The sequence below is a fragment of the Prionailurus viverrinus genome, chromosome D1 (genome assembly GCF_022837055.1).
Source record: "Prionailurus viverrinus isolate Anna chromosome D1, UM_Priviv_1.0, whole genome shotgun sequence".
In the NCBI taxonomy this organism is placed as follows: domain Eukaryota; kingdom Metazoa; phylum Chordata; class Mammalia; order Carnivora; family Felidae; genus Prionailurus; species Prionailurus viverrinus.
This window is the reverse complement of record NC_062570.1, coordinates 88,625,405-88,643,554: the sequence shown is the minus strand read 5'-3', so window position 1 is coordinate 88,643,554 and position 18,150 is coordinate 88,625,405. Positions and strand designations below refer to the sequence as shown.

General features: G+C 41.3%; 1 protein-coding gene and 1 pseudogene across 1 annotated transcript in view; both read right to left on the bottom strand.

The window, feature by feature from the left end:
* Positions 1–1,315, bottom strand: part of CAT (catalase) — a 36,938-nt gene extending 35,623 nt beyond the window's left edge. Inside the window, exon 1 of the mRNA XM_047877563.1 lies at positions 1,128–1,315. Coding sequence (XP_047733519.1) covers positions 1,128–1,193 — 66 coding nt within the window. The 5' untranslated portion in view covers positions 1,194–1,315. The remainder of the gene's footprint in view (positions 1–1,127) is intronic.
* Positions 1,316–5,707: 4,392 nt separating this feature from the next.
* Positions 5,708–17,565, bottom strand: LOC125146531 (thyroid transcription factor 1-associated protein 26-like; annotated as a pseudogene).
* Between the last annotated feature and the right edge of the window lie 585 nt (positions 17,566–18,150).

The following is an 18,150-nucleotide window of genomic DNA, read 5'->3' as shown; positions in this document are numbered from 1 at the left end:
TAGCATTAATACCCCAGTTCATGAATACTAACCTATTTTTGAGAAAGAACATTAAGATGAGAAAAAAGCATGGCTCTCGTCCTCTGCCATAAACCAACTGCCATGCGAACTAGGCAAGTCCCTCAGACTCTGTGGGCCAATACGACAAGACTCGGATCAGATGCACTCTCAACTGATCCAACCTGCTCAAAGATGCTCTTTAAGACTGCACCTGTGGATACTGGCCAGGAATGCCTCACCCACCACCATTGAGCTGAAAGCCTTCTCATCGTTACAGCGCTCGTTCAGATGTCACGTGCTTTGGGAAATTTTCCAGCCAAGTCGGTCATTCCCTTTACACTTTACAGATAACCTACATGAGAGCCCCCTGTATGTTAATCATTCGTTTATCTGTGTTGTCTCCCTGACTAGACTTTGAGCTTCTCCATGCTACAGTTCTTGCCTCACTGGCATTTGTACACCTTGTCTCGGCTCAGTGATTACGCAGGCTCTTAAAGAATACGTCTGAATAAACGCCATTAATCCCTACTGTCGCTTCTAGCTCAAAGTTAGGCATGGTGTTTTTTAAATGCAAATGGAATAATGGCTGTTAGGAGTGTTTAGTCCTTCAATGCAGTGCGTACCGAGTATCTGGTATCGTGAGCAGTGTTGGGGACATCGAGATGATAAAACACGATCCCTGCCCCCACGTCAAATATGGAAGCTTGTAGTTATTGCCAGATCAAGGTCAAGGCTGGAGCCCCGTTCCCACTCCCCCCCCCCCGCCCCCACTTCCTTTCTTGCTGCGGCTCTCTGCCTCTTTCCCCACGAGCCTTCATTCCTCCCTCAAGCTGCGACCTCTGTCCCAGCTGGCAGAATTGCAAAAATCGGAGCCAATCACTCACGCCCTGCGGCCGACGACAAATCCTGCAGGCGTGTCCCCGGCCCCAGAAACCTCTCCCCTTCTCCCCACGAATGGAACAGTCCTTCGAAACAAGAAAGCAGCGCCCAAGCAGCGCCCACCCCGGCCCGTGATCAGTGGTACTGCCCCTCTCCACACCGCAGCGCAGGAGAAGCCGGGCCGTTACTTGCCCACGCCCAGCTCTCTGCGCAAACCTTCAGGCCGGCTAGAGGGACGCAGGGTATACCTGCGAGGCCCGCTGCTCCTTCCAGAGCTTCATCTGGTCGCTGGCTGGATCCCGGCTGTCCGCCATGGTGTCCGATTGGCTTCGCAGAACGTTGCTGGCAGCCTCGGCGACGCGTCTCCACCCTCCGCTGGAGAACCGGTCTACCGCCGCGCGACTGAAGTAGGCGACCGCAGGCTCCGCCACTCAGCTCCGCCCCTCGCCCCGTCCCCCGAGGGAGGGCCGCCTCCTGATTGGCCGCTCGAGCGCCAGGCAGGATGGGATTGGAAGCCAAATATGGGCGGGAGAAGAGGGGCCAGGCGCTGGGCCTCCGGGAGGGAGACGCAACCCGGGGGCTGGGAAAGGCCCGAGAGGTGTGTGAAAAGCGGGGGAGCCCCGCCCTTCCGCCCCCCAAACGGCGGGATTTGTGAACCCGGGGCTGGGTCCCGTTTAGGGGGCCCTCAATCTTGCCCCCCCGGTTATCAGCATCCTTCAGTCTGCCACGCGAAGCGACGGTTGGTGGCCTGCCTGTTTTGCTGAGGAAACGCTTAGGCGCTGCGGGGGGGGGCTTTGAGGCGTAAACACGATCTCAGCTCATTTTAATAAGTCAGAAATCCTGGGATGAATTCCAGTAATCTTCTCAAATGTCACATTAGTTTTCCTGGATCACAGACTATTTCCACGGAAAAAATGAAACATTGGCAAGTTCTTAAGGGTCTTCATGGTCTAAAATCCTTAGGAAGGAAGTTCAGACTTTTAGGTTCCCTTTCGGCTTAGAAGTTCACAGTTTTGGACTATCTGCTGTGTGCCAGATGCTGCTAGATGTTTGCCAGACTATATCGTTTAATTTTTCAATCTCGTGATGAAAGTTTTATTATCCCCCGCTTGAAATATGACGAATCTGAGGCTTAAGAGAGGTGGAGGAACTTACCTAATGGAGCTTAAAAGCCAGCAAAATGTCAGAACCTAGATCCTTGGGGGCCTGGGTCCTGAACCACTATGCTATCCTGCCTTTCTAAGAATAAGAATTTTCGGGGCGCCTGGGTGGCGCAGTCGGTTAAGCGTCCGACTTCAGCCAGGTCATGATCTCGCGGTCTGTGAGTTCGAGGTCATGATCTCGCGGTCTGTGAGTTCGAGCCCTGCGTCAGGCTCTGGGCTGATGGCTCAGAGCCTGGAGCCTGTTTCCGATTCTGTGTCTCCCTCTCTCTCTGCCCCTCCCCCGTTCATGCTCTGTCTCTCTCTGTCCCAAAAATAAATAAACGTTGAAAAAAAATTTAAAAAAAAAAGAATTTTGAAAAACTCTAAGAATTTTATAATTCTATGTCTTTAAAGAGCCATATTGGAAAATTAAATCTTGAGTTATTGACTAATTTGTCATTGTTATCAAATGGATTGAATGGTTTTCCCCCTTCAGGTGCTGCGATTTCTCTTTAAATATTACCTTGATGCATACGATCTTCAAATTCAGGGTGCTCAACTTTTACATTTGATATTTTCCAATAAAGCTACATATAATGGGTAGATATAGGATAGTGGAACTTGCAGGTGTTCTTGATTTTACAAAAGTGTGATATCAAGAATCTCAGTCCTACAAGTTTAACTTTTGCAGTTCATTGAGAGAGCAGCTCCCAAAACTGATCTTCAGTGCCCTGTTATTTTTCCTTCATTACACCTAACACAACTGCAAAGATGCTATTGGCTGTGTGATTTGTGTGGTGTCTTTTGCTACCCACTTCATCCCTACTGCCACCAGAGTATAAATTCCATGAGGGCAGGGGCCACATCTTGCTCCGTGTTGTATTCTGCACACCTAGAATTTATTGAGTGCTTACTCCATGCCAAAGAGTCTTCTAAGATTTTTGTGTGCACTTGCTTACTTCACCCTCCCAACAACCCTATGAGTTAGGTGCTAATATTATCCTCATTTTACAGTTTAGGAGACTGAGGCATGGAGAGGTTAAAGAAGTAACTTGTCCAAGATTACACAACTATTAAAGGATAGAGCCAGGATTCTAGCCCCGTTCATCTCCTGGGCTCATGGCTTGTTGAATAAATAAATGTTGAAAAGATCAAATGAATCGTTGTCTGTGTTGACTGAGATAAATTTCAACCAAGTAAATGAAAAGAGGCCTGGAGTCATGTGTTAACCCTTGATCTCTACATGAACATTGTCCTGTTTATTTTTTTTCTCTGTGTTTCGTTTAGTGTTGGTTTGGATTCCTAAAGAATTTCCAGTGAACGAGAAATGGAGAGACAAGACACTTTCAGATCATGTCAAATCTTGTACATGAAAATAAGGTATGTGCTTACAAGTAATGGCCATGAATTTATATTAGCTACACTGGTAGCATTACATTCATTGGCTTTACAACTATAACCTAATTATAGTTTAAGTGAAAACACTCCTAAAAAACAGCCCTAGTTTAAAAATACATTAAACTGAATCTATCTGACTCCTAGGTAATCCCAAATGATTGGTTCAGTAAACAAATTTGGCCCCAGATTTTTATATTTTATTAATACAAACACGTGAATATTTTCATTGGTATTGAATACAATTGTTATTTAGAAAATACTGTTCTCTGATTATTCAGAACCCAGTGAAATAAAATATACTGGCACAAAACATAATGTTATTGTTCCTGATATCACCAAATCTAAAACCAAACTTACAAAGTAGGCCATACAGTAAATGTTGAAGACAAAAGTCTGGGCACTCAACTAGGAACCTTTATTGACAAATTTTCTTTCATCGGTATTTGAAATAGAGGAGGAACTGTGTCTTGTTGGATGACGGGTATGTAATATAGCGCAGCATGAAAAGTAATGGAAACCGAGATAATTATTTCTATTCTAATTCCACCCACCCTCTGAGGGACTGAGAATGTTCCACATATTTTGATTTCATTCTTTTCGCAATAGCCTTGTGGAGTAACCTGGGGATAGAGAGAGGGGTAGAAAAAAGGAAGAGTGTAAAAGAGAAGAGATGTGTCACAACCCAGAACGCCCTGTGAGGGAAGGACAGTGAACACTGCCACAGAATGGTATGTGTATGTTTTCAACCCACTGTGGACTAGTCCTGAGCAGACAGGAGAGGGAAAGCCAATTTGCAGAAAGTGACAATGGTTCTATATGGGTTTATATGTGTAAAACAGGCACATACCTTCTACTTTGCCTATTTTGCTTTTCCATGCATTACTTCTGCTCTGATAAGAACAATTACTTGGGGCCCCTGGGTGGCTCAGTCGGTTAAGTGTCCAACTTCAGCTCAGGTCATGATCTCGCAGTTCATGCGTTTGAGCCCCACATCAGGCTCTGTGCTGACAGCTCAGAGCCTGGAGCCTGCTTCAGATTCTCTCTCTCTCTCTCTCTCTCTCTCTCTCTCTCTCTGTCCCTCCCCTGCTCACACTCTGTCTCTCTCTCTCAAAAATAAACATTTAAATAAATAAATAAATAAATAAATAAATAAATAAATAAAACAATTACTTAAGAGGAAGTAGCCCAGACCTCCTTTGAGGTCTGTTAATGGCCATAGTTGGAACATCCTGAGAGAAAAAAGCCATGTGCTTTTTCTCTTCCAGGCTACATGTTCCATGTTATTTATCTGGGTGTTTGAAAAAAGGAAACAGAAATAGGAATTTGGATTTTGTTATTACCCTAACTTTTTTTTTCTGATTTTAAAAGTAATGTATGCCTCCTAACGAGGGCTTGGAAATACAAAATAGTATATAAAATAAACAATTATCCACAGGTAGTAATAAATAGATATCTTTCCCACCAATATGTTCTCTTGTGTATGCAATGTGTGTGTGTGCATGTTTGTGTGTGTGAGAGAGAGAGAGATTAATAACGGATCATACAGAACGTGTAATTTGTTGTGTGCTGCTTTTTTTCCCAACTATTAAATCTGTTTAGTAAAGATAATTTTGCTCATACAAACAACAACAGTTGACAACAGTCTGAGCGCTGGACACACCATCAGAGACGGGGAGGCACTGCAGGCACTCTGGAGCCCTTCCCCCACGCCCAGAGAAGAGCCTGGGTGCTTTTCCACCACCTTGCCCCTGAGGGAGATGAAAGCTGAAGGATTACTGCCACCCCCTGCCCCCAAAAGACCATGGCACGAAGGACTTCTCCTTACGTGGTCCGCTAATACTGGGGGAGGGTCTCCCTGCCCTCCCTGCCCTCTCCTCACTGGCCTGGACACAGGAAGTGAAGTTGTTCGGGAAGGGGGTGAAGAGGCTGATGGGGAAGGACCAGAGTCGGGACATCCTACCCACCCAACAGACCACAGTGGAAATTTGCAGGACCACAAAAGTAGTGCTGCCTTTGCCCACAAGCTTATTTTTTTTTTTTTTTAACTTTCAAAACATTTGATTTGGCCCAAATTTCATGTGATACAAAAGCATTACATGCTTAAACCTGTCACCCAGATAGAAGGCTCTTTCCATTCTTCAGGCCAACTTTCCTCACAGGCAAATAAATAAGAAACAAAGTATATTCTGTAGATCGTATATAGAAAATTTTCCTTTACAAGAACAAAAATATTTAGACATGTTATATTTAGTGTAGCTTAGCGTTCCAGTTTATGGTGATAACTTCAGTTAATTGTTTGGAGGTACATGACATATGCAGAAGAACTCAATAGACAGCAGATAGGTTAACTGTTGATTAAGGACAAAATATCTGACAGGTTCTTTTTCTTGTATTTTTTTTTAAAGATACTACATTTGTAAATTCAAGTTTGGTTGGCCCTTTTTAATCTTTTTGCTCAACATTTTGAACGCTTCCACTTTTTTTCATTTTGTAGAGCCTTTGAACTTTGTCTCTCTCGTTTTCTACTCTCAAATTCTTGTTTCTTAGCAGCACACTTAGCTTGTACTCATTCATGTTTTTCTTCTGCTTTTCCATTTGATGCTTTCTTTTTTTTTTTTTTTTTTTTTTTTTTTTTAGAATAGTAATGAGGTTTACTCTTTTGCTATGCTGTTCTGGCTGAGCTGGTCACCTCTGCAATGTTCTTCAGACACAGCCTGGTCAGTGCTAGATAGTTCTGGCAATGGCTGAACAACTTGCTCTTCTGACAAAAGCTGATTAGCTTTTCTAAATTGCTTCCTGAGCTTTTCCTCTTCATCTCACTAGAGATGTTTCAGATTATCAAGGCATCCATCTGTGAATTGGGATTCCTATGAGGTTTGAACCTTCTTTTCCTACCGTAGCACTTTCTTGTAATTTTGCGGAATCTCCAGTTTTCTTGAAATGCAAAGCCTGTCCATCAGGAATGCTCCCTGCAAAAGAAAGCAAATGGTTAGGTCACCACATCCTTTGTTTAAATTTCTTATTCCTGATGGAAAACTCTTTTGCCACACATCCCCAAACTCCCTGTCCACCACCTTGTTGCCACCTCTCTGGCACCGTGGCACATCAACCATGTCCAAAGTCCTGTTTCTTTTACTTAATATTATGGAATGAAATTGTTCCTGAGTCTTTAAATATTCTTCCAAAGTGTGTTTTTTTTTTCCCTCATGCCTGCACAATGTGCAATCAAAGGACCGATCCCTTATTTACACATTCCCTTACTGGAAACATTTAATTTTTTCCTACTATAAATAACAGTATAGTGAACATCCTTCCTCTATTTGTATTTGTACTTACTTCCTTAGGACCTACTTCTAGAAGTAATTTTTGGTTCAAATCATATGCATATTTGAAGTCCCTTGTGACATACTGTCAGTTTTTTCTGCAAAACTTGAAATAGTTGACATTCACCAGCACTGAGCGTAAGGACTGGAAATAAAATTTTAAAGATGGATAAGTTGTTAGATTCTAGGTACCTATACATTGCATATTTTATTAGTTTGTTCAGAAAGGACAACACTTCTTGCATTATATTCAGCCATTTCCACCTACCCCATGAGATTCATTGCATCTGGTGAGTGGCTACAATCTCCTATGCACTCTGTGTGCTTGACTTTGGGAACATAGTAGTGAAGAGATGGGGATAGGCAAAAACAAGCAAAAAGCCAGGAAATAACATGATGTGAAGAGTGCTCTGAGGAAGAAAATACAGCTGCTGCAGTATCAGAAAAGGTCACCTAACCTGAACTTGAGAGGTCGTGAGAGGCTTCCTCAAGAAATAAAGGCCAAATGAACCTTGAAGGATGAACAGGTGTTAGGTATAGTGCCAAGAATAAGCATTATCTTAGCCCCACTGCGACCACAGAAAGCCGAAGAGATTTCTTCCATTCTTTCTCGAAAGTCTGACATCATCACTGATGGTATTGTGATACCTTGAATAGTATAGGGAGAGCAAGCAAACATTTGCGGCTGGAGTTCAGCCTTTTCGAAGTTTGCCCAAGCACGCTGGCCTCTGTATCTGACTCAGACTGGCTTTGACTTCTGCTGCTCACCCACTTTTCCTCCTCATCTGGGATCCTGCATGGCCTGTGCAAATCTGTCATGTTAACTACTGGGATTGCTATGCCTGGCTTGAGTTGTTTTCCAGGGCTGCTGTCTTTGAGATATTTTGACTGCCTCCTTTGTATGTGCTGTTAAGTGTTGTATTTGTGCTTGACTCCGGGCTTAAGTCTGTATGCAGAAACCAGACATGGGTTCTTAAAGTCCAACAATTCAAAAAAAATGACAAATCCTCATAGATAAATCAATGCATTCAGTATAGCTTGAGACCACACACTTATGTATCTATGGAGAAGTGAATAGTTATAAATTATACATGCTGAGTGGAACTACTGGTTGTAGCTGGGGCTGTATACCAAGAGGAGGGTCTCTCTCTTATCTTCTTTCCCAAAACCCAGATCATAGACCAGCAGGGCTTCAAGGGGCAAAACAACATGATGCACAGTTAAAGGTCTCAACTCTAGCACCAGAGCAGTGGGATTTAAATCCCACTATGGCTTCTTACAAACTGTGTGACCTCCACCAAGTCTTTGAAGCTTCTAGATATTAATAAGATATTAGTCAATTAGCTATCAATACCTTCTGTAGTATGTATAGTCTAAGCAGCCATAATGAAAAGGACCTCCCCAAATACCATGGCTTCAACAATGTAAAAGTTTATTGCTCTCACACAAAACATCTCAGACCTAGATGGCACGACTGGTTAGGCAACTAAGCCGTCCTCAAAAATGAGACCTTCATCTCTGAGTCTAAGGCAGTTGTCCCCCCTCACTTGGTCATGACTGCATGCCAACCATGAGAAGGGAAGCAAAGGAGCAAATGGAGCACACATCTGTCCCTTTTGAGGGCACAACCTAGAAATGGCACACTTGATTTCTGCTCACATTCCCTTGGTCGGAATTTGGTCACATGACCATGCCTAGCTGTACAAGAAGCATATTATATTATAGCCACCCCTATATAGTGAAGAGACTGCCTCTGACCACTGCAGGTGTAACTCTGGGTTCACATTGTGATGAATATTTAGAACACTGCCCTAAACCAAACCTTGTTCCACATAGCCATCACCTCAAACTTATTTTATTTATTTATTTAGTAAGCATGTATATCATCCCTACTATGTCCCAGTCTCCACTGTAAATATGTTTCCCAATGTTAACCTATCTAATCCTTACAACAACCCCATAAAGGATGAACTCTTATTATCTTCACTCTACATATGACACTGAGATATAGAAAGACTAAGTAACTCCTAGGATGCCTGGGTGGCTCAGTCATTAAGCATCCGACTTCAACTCAGGTCATGATCTCACAGTTGTTGAGTTCAAGTCCCACACTGGGTAAGCACGAGCCCCATTCAGGTGAGCTCGAGCCCTGCTTCTGGTGAGCTTTAGCCCTGCTCCATGTAAAGACATGAGCCCCAGGTGAGCCCTGCTCTCTCTCACGCTCTCATTCTCACTCTCTCTGCCCCTTGTGTGGGATTCTCCCTCTCCCTCTCTCTCTCTCTCTCTCTCAAAAAAAATAAGAATAAGAATAAGAAAGAAAGAAAAGAAAGCCTAAGTAACCTCCTAAAGTCACGTAGCTAATTAGTGCTGGGGCCAGGATTCAAACCAGGCTCTGGAGGTCACATCTCAATTTCAACATTGTTCTGCCTGCCACAAAGCAGGCAGGAATACAGAAGGATCTGAGGTGAGTGTCCCACATTCTTAGAATACAACTGAAGTGAGGAGGCGTTAAGATGGCATGGGAGTAGGGAGAGCCTATGCTTGCCTCGTCCCTTGAACACAGCTAGATAAATATAAAATCATTTTGAACACCCAAGAAATTGATCTGAGGATTGAGAGTAAAACTGAATACCTGGGGTGAATAAAAAAACACCACATCGTGGAAGGTAGGAACTGCAGAGAGTTGATTTGGTGGAGGGAAGAGTTGCGGATGTTGTGATGGGGAGGAAGCCCTGATCACACAGAGGAGAGAGACAGAGAGACAGAGAGACAGAGAGGGAGAGAGAGAGAAAGTACAATGGGGCAATTGCACAAGAAAAACTCTTCCCCAAAACCATTGACTGGGAAAAAAGAGAGGGGCTGAATACCACAGGTTTTTATAAACAGTGGAGTGCAGAGTCTGACATTTCAGAGGTCCACACCATCGCCGGGGTTGCACTTGGTGGGGCTCCAGTGGGAAGGAAGGTAGAGACCCAACAGCAGGCAGCGTGGTCTAAGGATACCCTGGGTTGCCAGGGGAGAGGCATTTCCCCTGCTTGGAAGGCATTTGGGAGAGGGGGCATGAGCACTCCAGGGGCAAAAGACCCGGTGGGCACCAGTGGGCTGCTCTGTTCACTAATATAGGAATGGGGATGCTGGCTGAGGGCAGCGAGACTTTCTGCCAGCTTCCTGCTGCCCTTTACCATAAACTCTGAATTGCTGCACAGTTGCACAATTTCTGGGACAAACTGGCAAACAGCTACAGTGCAGCGAGACCCTCCCTCAGGATCTCTAAAATTTGGAGTTTTTAAGCTGAGCCACGTACCTGAGATAAGACACAGGATTGCTGTGCCCCTGGCAGGCGGACACCTCAGACCCAGGCAGGGTGAAGGAGGGGATCTGATGGAAGCCAAGGACACAGAGAGGTGATTGTTTGCTCATCTGTGAAGGCTTCCTGAAGATCGGTGGGTGGGAGCTCCTTGCTCCAGGGATGAGAGAGCAGGGCCACCCCATTTTCACCCGGCCCATCAGCACTGACCAACTTCGGGGAGCAAAACAGAGCCACCAAGTGGCTTGTACCAAACCGCTTACACCAAGTCTCACCCCTCTGCGTCCTGCAGTTGCCTCTCCAGCAGGCAAGTCTGCCTGATAATCAGCACCACAGGCCTCTGCCCCAGAAGACCAGCATACTGCTGGCATGCATCAAATCTACCGATTATAGAGTGCTGCAAACTTCAGCTCTAGGGGAAATAGGATCTAACTTCCTTTTTATTTTCATTTCATCATTATTTTATTTTATTTTTGCTTTTAGTTATTTTTTTTTTATTTTTTAGATCTAGCTTCTTTTAACAAGTAGACAAAACACACTAAGGATCTAGATTTCTTGCCTTTAAATTTTTTTTCATTTATTTTTTTTATTTTTGGATCTAGCTTCTTTTTTTTAATTTTTTAAATTTTTTTTTATTTTTGAGAGAGAGAGAGAGAGAGAGCATGAGCAGGGGAGGGGCAGAGAGAGAGACACACACAGAATCTGAAGCAGGCTCCAGGCTCTGAGCTGTTAGCACAGAGCCCGACACGGGCCTCAAGCTCACTGACCGCAAGATCATGACCTGAGCCAATCAGACACTTAACCAACTGAGCCACCCAGGCGTCCCTGAATCTAGTTTCTTTTAATTAGCAGACCAAAACACACCTATGATTTAACTTCCCTTTTTTTTTCTTTTCTTTCCCTGGGCAAAATGACAATACATAGGAATTCACCCCAAAAGAAAGAACAGGAAGAAGTAATGGCCAGTGATTTAATCAATACAGATATAAGTAAGGTGTCTGAACTATAATTTAAAATAACAATTGCAAGGATACTAACTGGGCTTTAAAAAAGCATAGAAGACACTAGAGAATTTCTTACTGCACAAATAAAAACTAAAATCTAGTTAGGCCAAAATTAAAATGCTATAACTGAGATGCAAACCCATGGATGTCATGACAGTGAGGATGGGTGAAGCAGAGGAATGAATCAGTGATATGGAAGATAAAATTATGGAAAATAATGAAGCTGAAAAGGAGAGGGAAAGAAAGGTATTGGATCATGAAGGTAGACTTAGAGAAGTCAGTGACTCCTCAAAGCAAAATAACATTCATATCATAGGACTCCCAGAAGATGAAGAGAGAGAAAAAGGAGCAAAAGGCTTATTTGACCAAATTATAGCAAAAACTTCCCTAATCTGGAGAAGGAGACATTGAAACCCAAGAAGCACAGAGAACTCCCATTAAATTCAACAAAAGCTGGCCATCACCAAGACGTATCACAGTCAAATTCACAAAATACAAGGGCAAGGAAAGAATCCTGAAATCAGTAAGGGGGAAAAAGTCCTTAATCTGCAAGGGAAGACAGGTCAGGTTCTCAGCAGATCTGTCCACAGAAACTTGGCAGGCCAAAAGGGAGTGGCAGGATATATTCAATGTGCTGAATGGGAAAAATATGCAATCAAGATGCTTTATCCAGCAAGGCTGTCATTCAGAATAGAAGAAGAGATAAAGAGTATCCTAGACAAACAAAAACTAAAGGAGTTTGTGACCACTAAACCAGTCCTGCAAGAAATATTTAAGGGTACTCTTTGGGTGGGGAATAAAAAGACCAAAAGCAACAAAGACCAGAAAGGAACAGAGAACATCACCAGAAACACCCAACTTTGCAGGCAATACAATGGCACTAAATTCATATCTATCAGTAGTCACTCTGAATATAAATGGACTAAATGCTCCAATCAAAAGACATAGGGTATCAGAATGGATGATTAAAAAAAAAAAAAAAAAAGAACCACCTTGGGGACCTGGGTGGCTCAGTTGGTTAAACATCTGACTCTTGATTTTGGCTCAGGTCTTGATTTCAGGGTTGTGAGATCAAGCCCCATGTCAAGCTCTGTGTTGAGTATAGAGCCTGCTTACAATCCTCTCTCCCTGTCTCTCTGCTCTTCTCCCCCACTTATTCTTTCTCTCTCTCTCTCTCTAAAAAAATAAAAACAAAACAAAACAAAACAAAAACCCATCTATATGCTGCCTACAAGAGACTCATTTTAGACCTAAAGACACCTGCATACTGAAAGTGAGGGGATGAAGAACCATCTATTATGCTAATGGACATCAAAAGAAAGCCAGAGTAGCCATACTTATATCAATCAAACTAGATTTTAAAACAAAGACTGTGATAAGAGATGAATAAAGGCATTATATCATAATTAATGCCTCATAATCAAGAACATCTAACAATTGTAAACATGCCCCCAACTTGAAGCACACAAATATATAAATTAATCACAAACATAAAAAAACTCAATGATAATAATACAGTAATGGGGGGATCCTAAGTGGCTCAGTTGGTTAAACATCTGACTCTTGATTTTGGCTCAGGTCATGATCTCACAGTCATGAGATTGAGCCCCACTTCATGCTTCATGGTGAGCATGGAGCCTGCTTAAGATTCTCCCTCTCCCTCTCCCTCCACCCCTCCCCCACTCACACTCATGCTCGTGCTCTCTCTCTCTCTCTCTCTCTCTCTCTCTCAAAAAAAAAAAATTACAATAATAGTAGGGGACTTTAACATCTCACTTATATCAATGCAAAGATCATCTAAGCAGGAAATCAACAAGGGAACAATGGCTTTGAATGACACACTAGATCAGATGGACTTAACAGATATATTCAGAATATTTTATCCTAAAGCAGCAGAATACACATTCTTTTCAAGTGCACATGGAACATTCTCCAGAAAAGATCACAAAATGGGTCACAAATCAGCCCTCAATAAGCATAATAAGATTGAGATCATACCATGCATACTTTCAGACAATAACACTCTGAAACTTGAAGTCAATTACAAGAAACAATATTGGAAAGACTTCAAATACATGGAGGCTAAAGAACATCCTACTAAAGAATGAACGGTCTAACCAGGAAATAAAAGAAGAAATAAAAATTACATGGAAGCAAATGAAAATGAAAACATGACAGTCCAAAATCTTTGGGATGCAGCAAAGTCTGTCCTAAGAAGGATGTATATTGCAATACCTCAAGAAGCAAGAAAAGTTTCAAATATACAGCCTAACCATACACCGAAAAGAGACAGAAAAGGAACAGCAACTAAAGCCTGAATTCATCAGAAGAAGGGAAATAATAAAGATTAGAGCAGAAATAAATGATATAGAAACAAACAAAAAAAAACCCAGTAGAACATATCAATGAAACTAAGAGCTGGTTCTTTGAAATAATTAATGAAATTGATAAGTGCCTCGCCAGGCTTATCAAAAAGAAAAGAGAAAGTACCCAGATAGATAAAATCATGAATGAAAGAGGAGAGATCACAACCAACACTAAAGAAATACAAACAATTGTAAGAGAATATTATGAAAAATTATATGCCAACAAACTGGGAAATCTGGAAGAAATGGACAAATTCCTGGAAACATACAAACTACCAAAGCTGAAACAGAAAGAAATAGAAAATTTGAACAGACCCATAACCGGAAAAGAAATGGAATCATTAATTAAAAAGCTCCCAAAAAACAAGTCCAGGGCCAGATGGCTTTCCAGGGGAATTCTACCAAATATTTAAAGCATAGCTAACACCTATTCTTCTCAAATTGTTTCGAAAAATAGAAATGGAAAGAAAACTTCCAAACTCCTTCTACAAGGCCAGCATTACCTTGATTCTAAAACCAAATAAGTAACCTACTAAAAAGAATTAAGGCCAATATCCCTGATGAACATAGATGTAAAAATTCTCCACAAGATACTAGCAAATTGAATCCAACAGTACATTAAAAGAATTATTCACCACAATCAAATGGGATTTATTCCCGGGCTTCAGGGGTGGTTCAATATTCACCAATCAATCAACATGATACATCACATTAATAAAAGAATTATATGACCCTCTTAATAGATGCAGAAAAAGCATTTGACAAAATAGAGCATCCATTCTTCATAAAAACCCTCACCAAAGAAAGAATAGATGGACCATACTTCAAAATCATAAAGGCCATATACAAAAGACCCACAACTAATATCACCCTCAATGGGGAAAAACTGAGAGCTTTTCCTCTATGGTCAGGAACAGGACAGGGATGTCCACTCTCACCATTACTATTTAACATAGTCTTGCTGTCTTAGCCTCAGCAATCAGACAACAAAAGGAAATAAAAAGGCATCCAAATTGGCAAAGAAGTCAAACTTACACTATTTTCAGACAACGTGATACTCCATGTAGAAAACCCGAAAGACTCCACCTAAAGATTGTTACAACCAATACATGAATTCAGCAAAGACACAGGATATAAAATCAACATACAGAAATCTGTTGCATTTCTACACACCAATAACGAGGCAGCAGCAAAAGAAATCAAGGAATTCATCCCATTTACAATTGTACCCAAAACCATAAGATACCTAGGAATACACCTAATCAAAGAGGTACAAGATCTGTATTCTGAAAACTGTGGAACACTTATGAAAGATATTGAAGAGAATACAAAGAAATACATTCCATGTTCATGAACTAGAAGAACAGATATTGTTACAATGTCTATACTACCCAAAGCAATCTGCACATTTAATGCAATCCCTACCAAAATACCACCAGCATTTTTCGGAGCTAGAAAAAAACAATCCTAAAATTTGTATGGAACCACAAAAGACCTTGAATAGCCAAAACAATCCTGAAAAAGAAAAGCAAAGCTGGAGGCATCAGGATTCTGGACTTCAAGCTGTATTACAAAGTTCTAGTCATCAAGACAGGATGGTACTGGCACCAAAAAAAAAAAAAAAAAAAAAAGACACATAGATCAGTGGACTAGAATAGAAAATCCAGAAATGGGCCCACAACTATATGGTCAACTAATCTTTGACAAAGGAGGAAAGAATATGCAATGGAAAAAAGACAGTCTCTTGAACAAATGGTGTTGGGAGAACTAGACAGCGACACGTAGAAGAAGGAAAATGGGCCGCTTTTTTACACCATACCCAAAAATAAATTCAAAATGGATGAAATACCTAAATGTGAGACAAGAAAACATCAAAATCCTAAAGGAGAACACAGGCCTTGGCTGCAACAACTACTTACCAGACACATCACTGGAGGCAAGGTAAACAAAAGCAAAAATGAATTTTTGGGACTTCATCAAGATAAAAAGCTTCTGCACAGTGAAGGAAATAAGCAACGAAACTAAAAAGCGGCCTATGCAATAGGAGAATATATTTGCAAATGACATATCTGATAAAGGGTTAGTATCCAAAATCTATAAAGAACTTGTCAAACTCAACACCCAAAAAATAAATAATCTAGTTAAGAAACGGGCAGAAAACATTAAGACATTTTTCCAAAGAAGACATCCAGATGACTAGCAGACACATGAAAAGACGCTCAATGTCACTCATCATCAAGGAAATACAAATCAAAACCATGAAGAGATACCACCTCATGCCCATCAGAATGGCTAAAATTGACAACACAAGAAACAACAGGTGTCGGTGAGGATGTGGAGAACAGGGAACCCTCTCGCACTGTTGGTGGGAATATAAACCAGTGCAGCAACTTTGGAAAACAGTATGGAGTTTTCCTCAAAACTCCTCAAAAAGTTACAAATAGAACTACCCTATAATCCAGCAATTGCACTATGAGGTAATGACCCAAAGCATAAAAAAAAATACAGATTTGAAGGAGTACATGCACCCCAATATTTATAACAGCATTAGCAACAATAGCCAAACAATGGAAAGAGCCTAAATGTCCATTGACTGATGAATGAATAAATAAGATGTGCTATGTATATACACACACACACGCGCGCGCGCGCCGCAAACAAACAAATACAATGGAATATTACTCAGCCATCAAAAAGAATGAAATCTTGCCATATGCAACAACATGGATGGAGCTAGAGTGTATTGTGCTAAGTGAAATAAGTCATTCAGAGAAAGACAAATACCATATACCATATGATTTCACTCATATATGGAATTTGAGAAAAAAAACACTTGAACATATGAGAGAGGGGAAAAGAGAGGGAAATAAACCATAAGAATCTCTTAATGATAGAGAACAAACTGAAGGCTGATGGAGGGACATGGCAGGAGGATGGGCTAGACGGGTAATGGGTATTAAGGAGGGCACTTGTTGTGATGAGCACTGGGTGTTATAAGTGATGACCCACTAACTTCCACTCCTGAAACCAATATTGCACTGTATGTTAACAAACTAGGATTTAAATAAAAATTTGAAGAAGAAGAAAGAACACAACTGAAGCATTGTACCACCCCCTGCCCACCTGCAGGGGCCTGGCTTTCTGATGTAAACCAATTGTGAACCCCATACAATTGAGAAAGGCCACAAGAAAATAACATTTCAAGTGTCTTTGAAAAGAAGAGTGGGAAGTGGTTGTGATATAAGAGCATTACAAGGCCTAGGGAACCCTCTGGGATTGAGGAGTAGCCAAAGGAGGTGAAAAGAGAACCAAAGAAGATGGGGCTTGTAGAGGCAGTGAGGATGAAAGGAGAGGAGAAAGATCCTTAGACATCTCTCCACCTTGACAGTAAGGAGCAGTCAGACCTCCAAACTTTGAAGTTAGTTCAGTGAATATGCCTGAGAAAATATGTTCATTAAAAGACTCACTTTCCACCAGGCAAGAGATTCCATTGACGTGTATTATCATTTACATGAAACTCCTGATCTAGGATATGTGGAAATAAGCAGATTCAATTCTGAGACACTGTGACGTGAAGCTAAATTCTTCATATGGTGTCAAGTGTCAAAAAGCAATTGCTTCGTGCAATCTGAAAGCAAAAGTCTATTTCCTTTCTTAAAATATAAAACTTTAAAATATAGTATGCAATATATGCATTATATGTTATTGTCTAGCTTACTTTCCACCAGCTGTTGTTCAAATTTTGCCCCATTTATCCTTCCTAGTCTTCCATCTTTGTCCCCTGCCTTATCTTTCTCTCATTCTACTTAGCACTAGCTTAATTCTCTGGAAACTTGCGCTGGGATTACATGTTTCCTAGTTCTGTCCCACCCAATATTCTAAATACCAGTGAATAGCTGACACTAATACTTTCCTCCTCCCTGGCCTCTGACATTTCAACTACTTGATGGGTGAATTATAGATGATTCACTAATAAAATGTTCAAAGTGTACAGTTCTTTCACTGAATGCCCTTTTGATATCTGCCTCCTCAAAGTACAGAAGGCACATTGCTCAGCTTCTGGGCCTGAAGTTTACTACGTTCCCTTCTCAGGAAGGCCTTCTTCATCACCTCTCTTAGGTTACAGCCTCCTGCAGGGTTCGCCATCATACCTTCCCTGCTTTATATTTTCCCCATGGTACTTCTTACCTTCTAACATACTATAGAACTGACTTAAGTTATTTAACATATAGTTTTCTCCACACTAGAATAGAAGCTTCATGAGGAAGGCGGGTTTTGTTTTGTTTTTGTTTATCAGCACTTGGAATTTTTCTGGCACTCAGTAGGTGTTTGATCAACATTGATTAAATGAGTCAACAAATACATGAATTAAGGAGTGAACTAATAGTACCAGGATAAACCATATGACAAACCAACAGAGTAGGTAACAGTTTGCCTCAAGGAATTTGATAAGAGCCCTTGTTCAAATACATTGTACCCTCTTGTTTCATTTTTAAAGGTATTTTCCTTTAGGACATGAAAGCTTTCTCATATTTAGGAGTCCTTAGAAAAGAAATGTATTCCAACCATCATGAGCCTTCTGATACGATGTGCCAAGAAGAACACATCACTTCTGTGGCATTCCTACCAAAAATGTATAACCTGAGTCTAATCATGAGGAAACATCAGACAAACTCAAATTGAAGGACGTTCTATAAAATCATTGGTCTGCACTTTTTAAAATATAAAGAA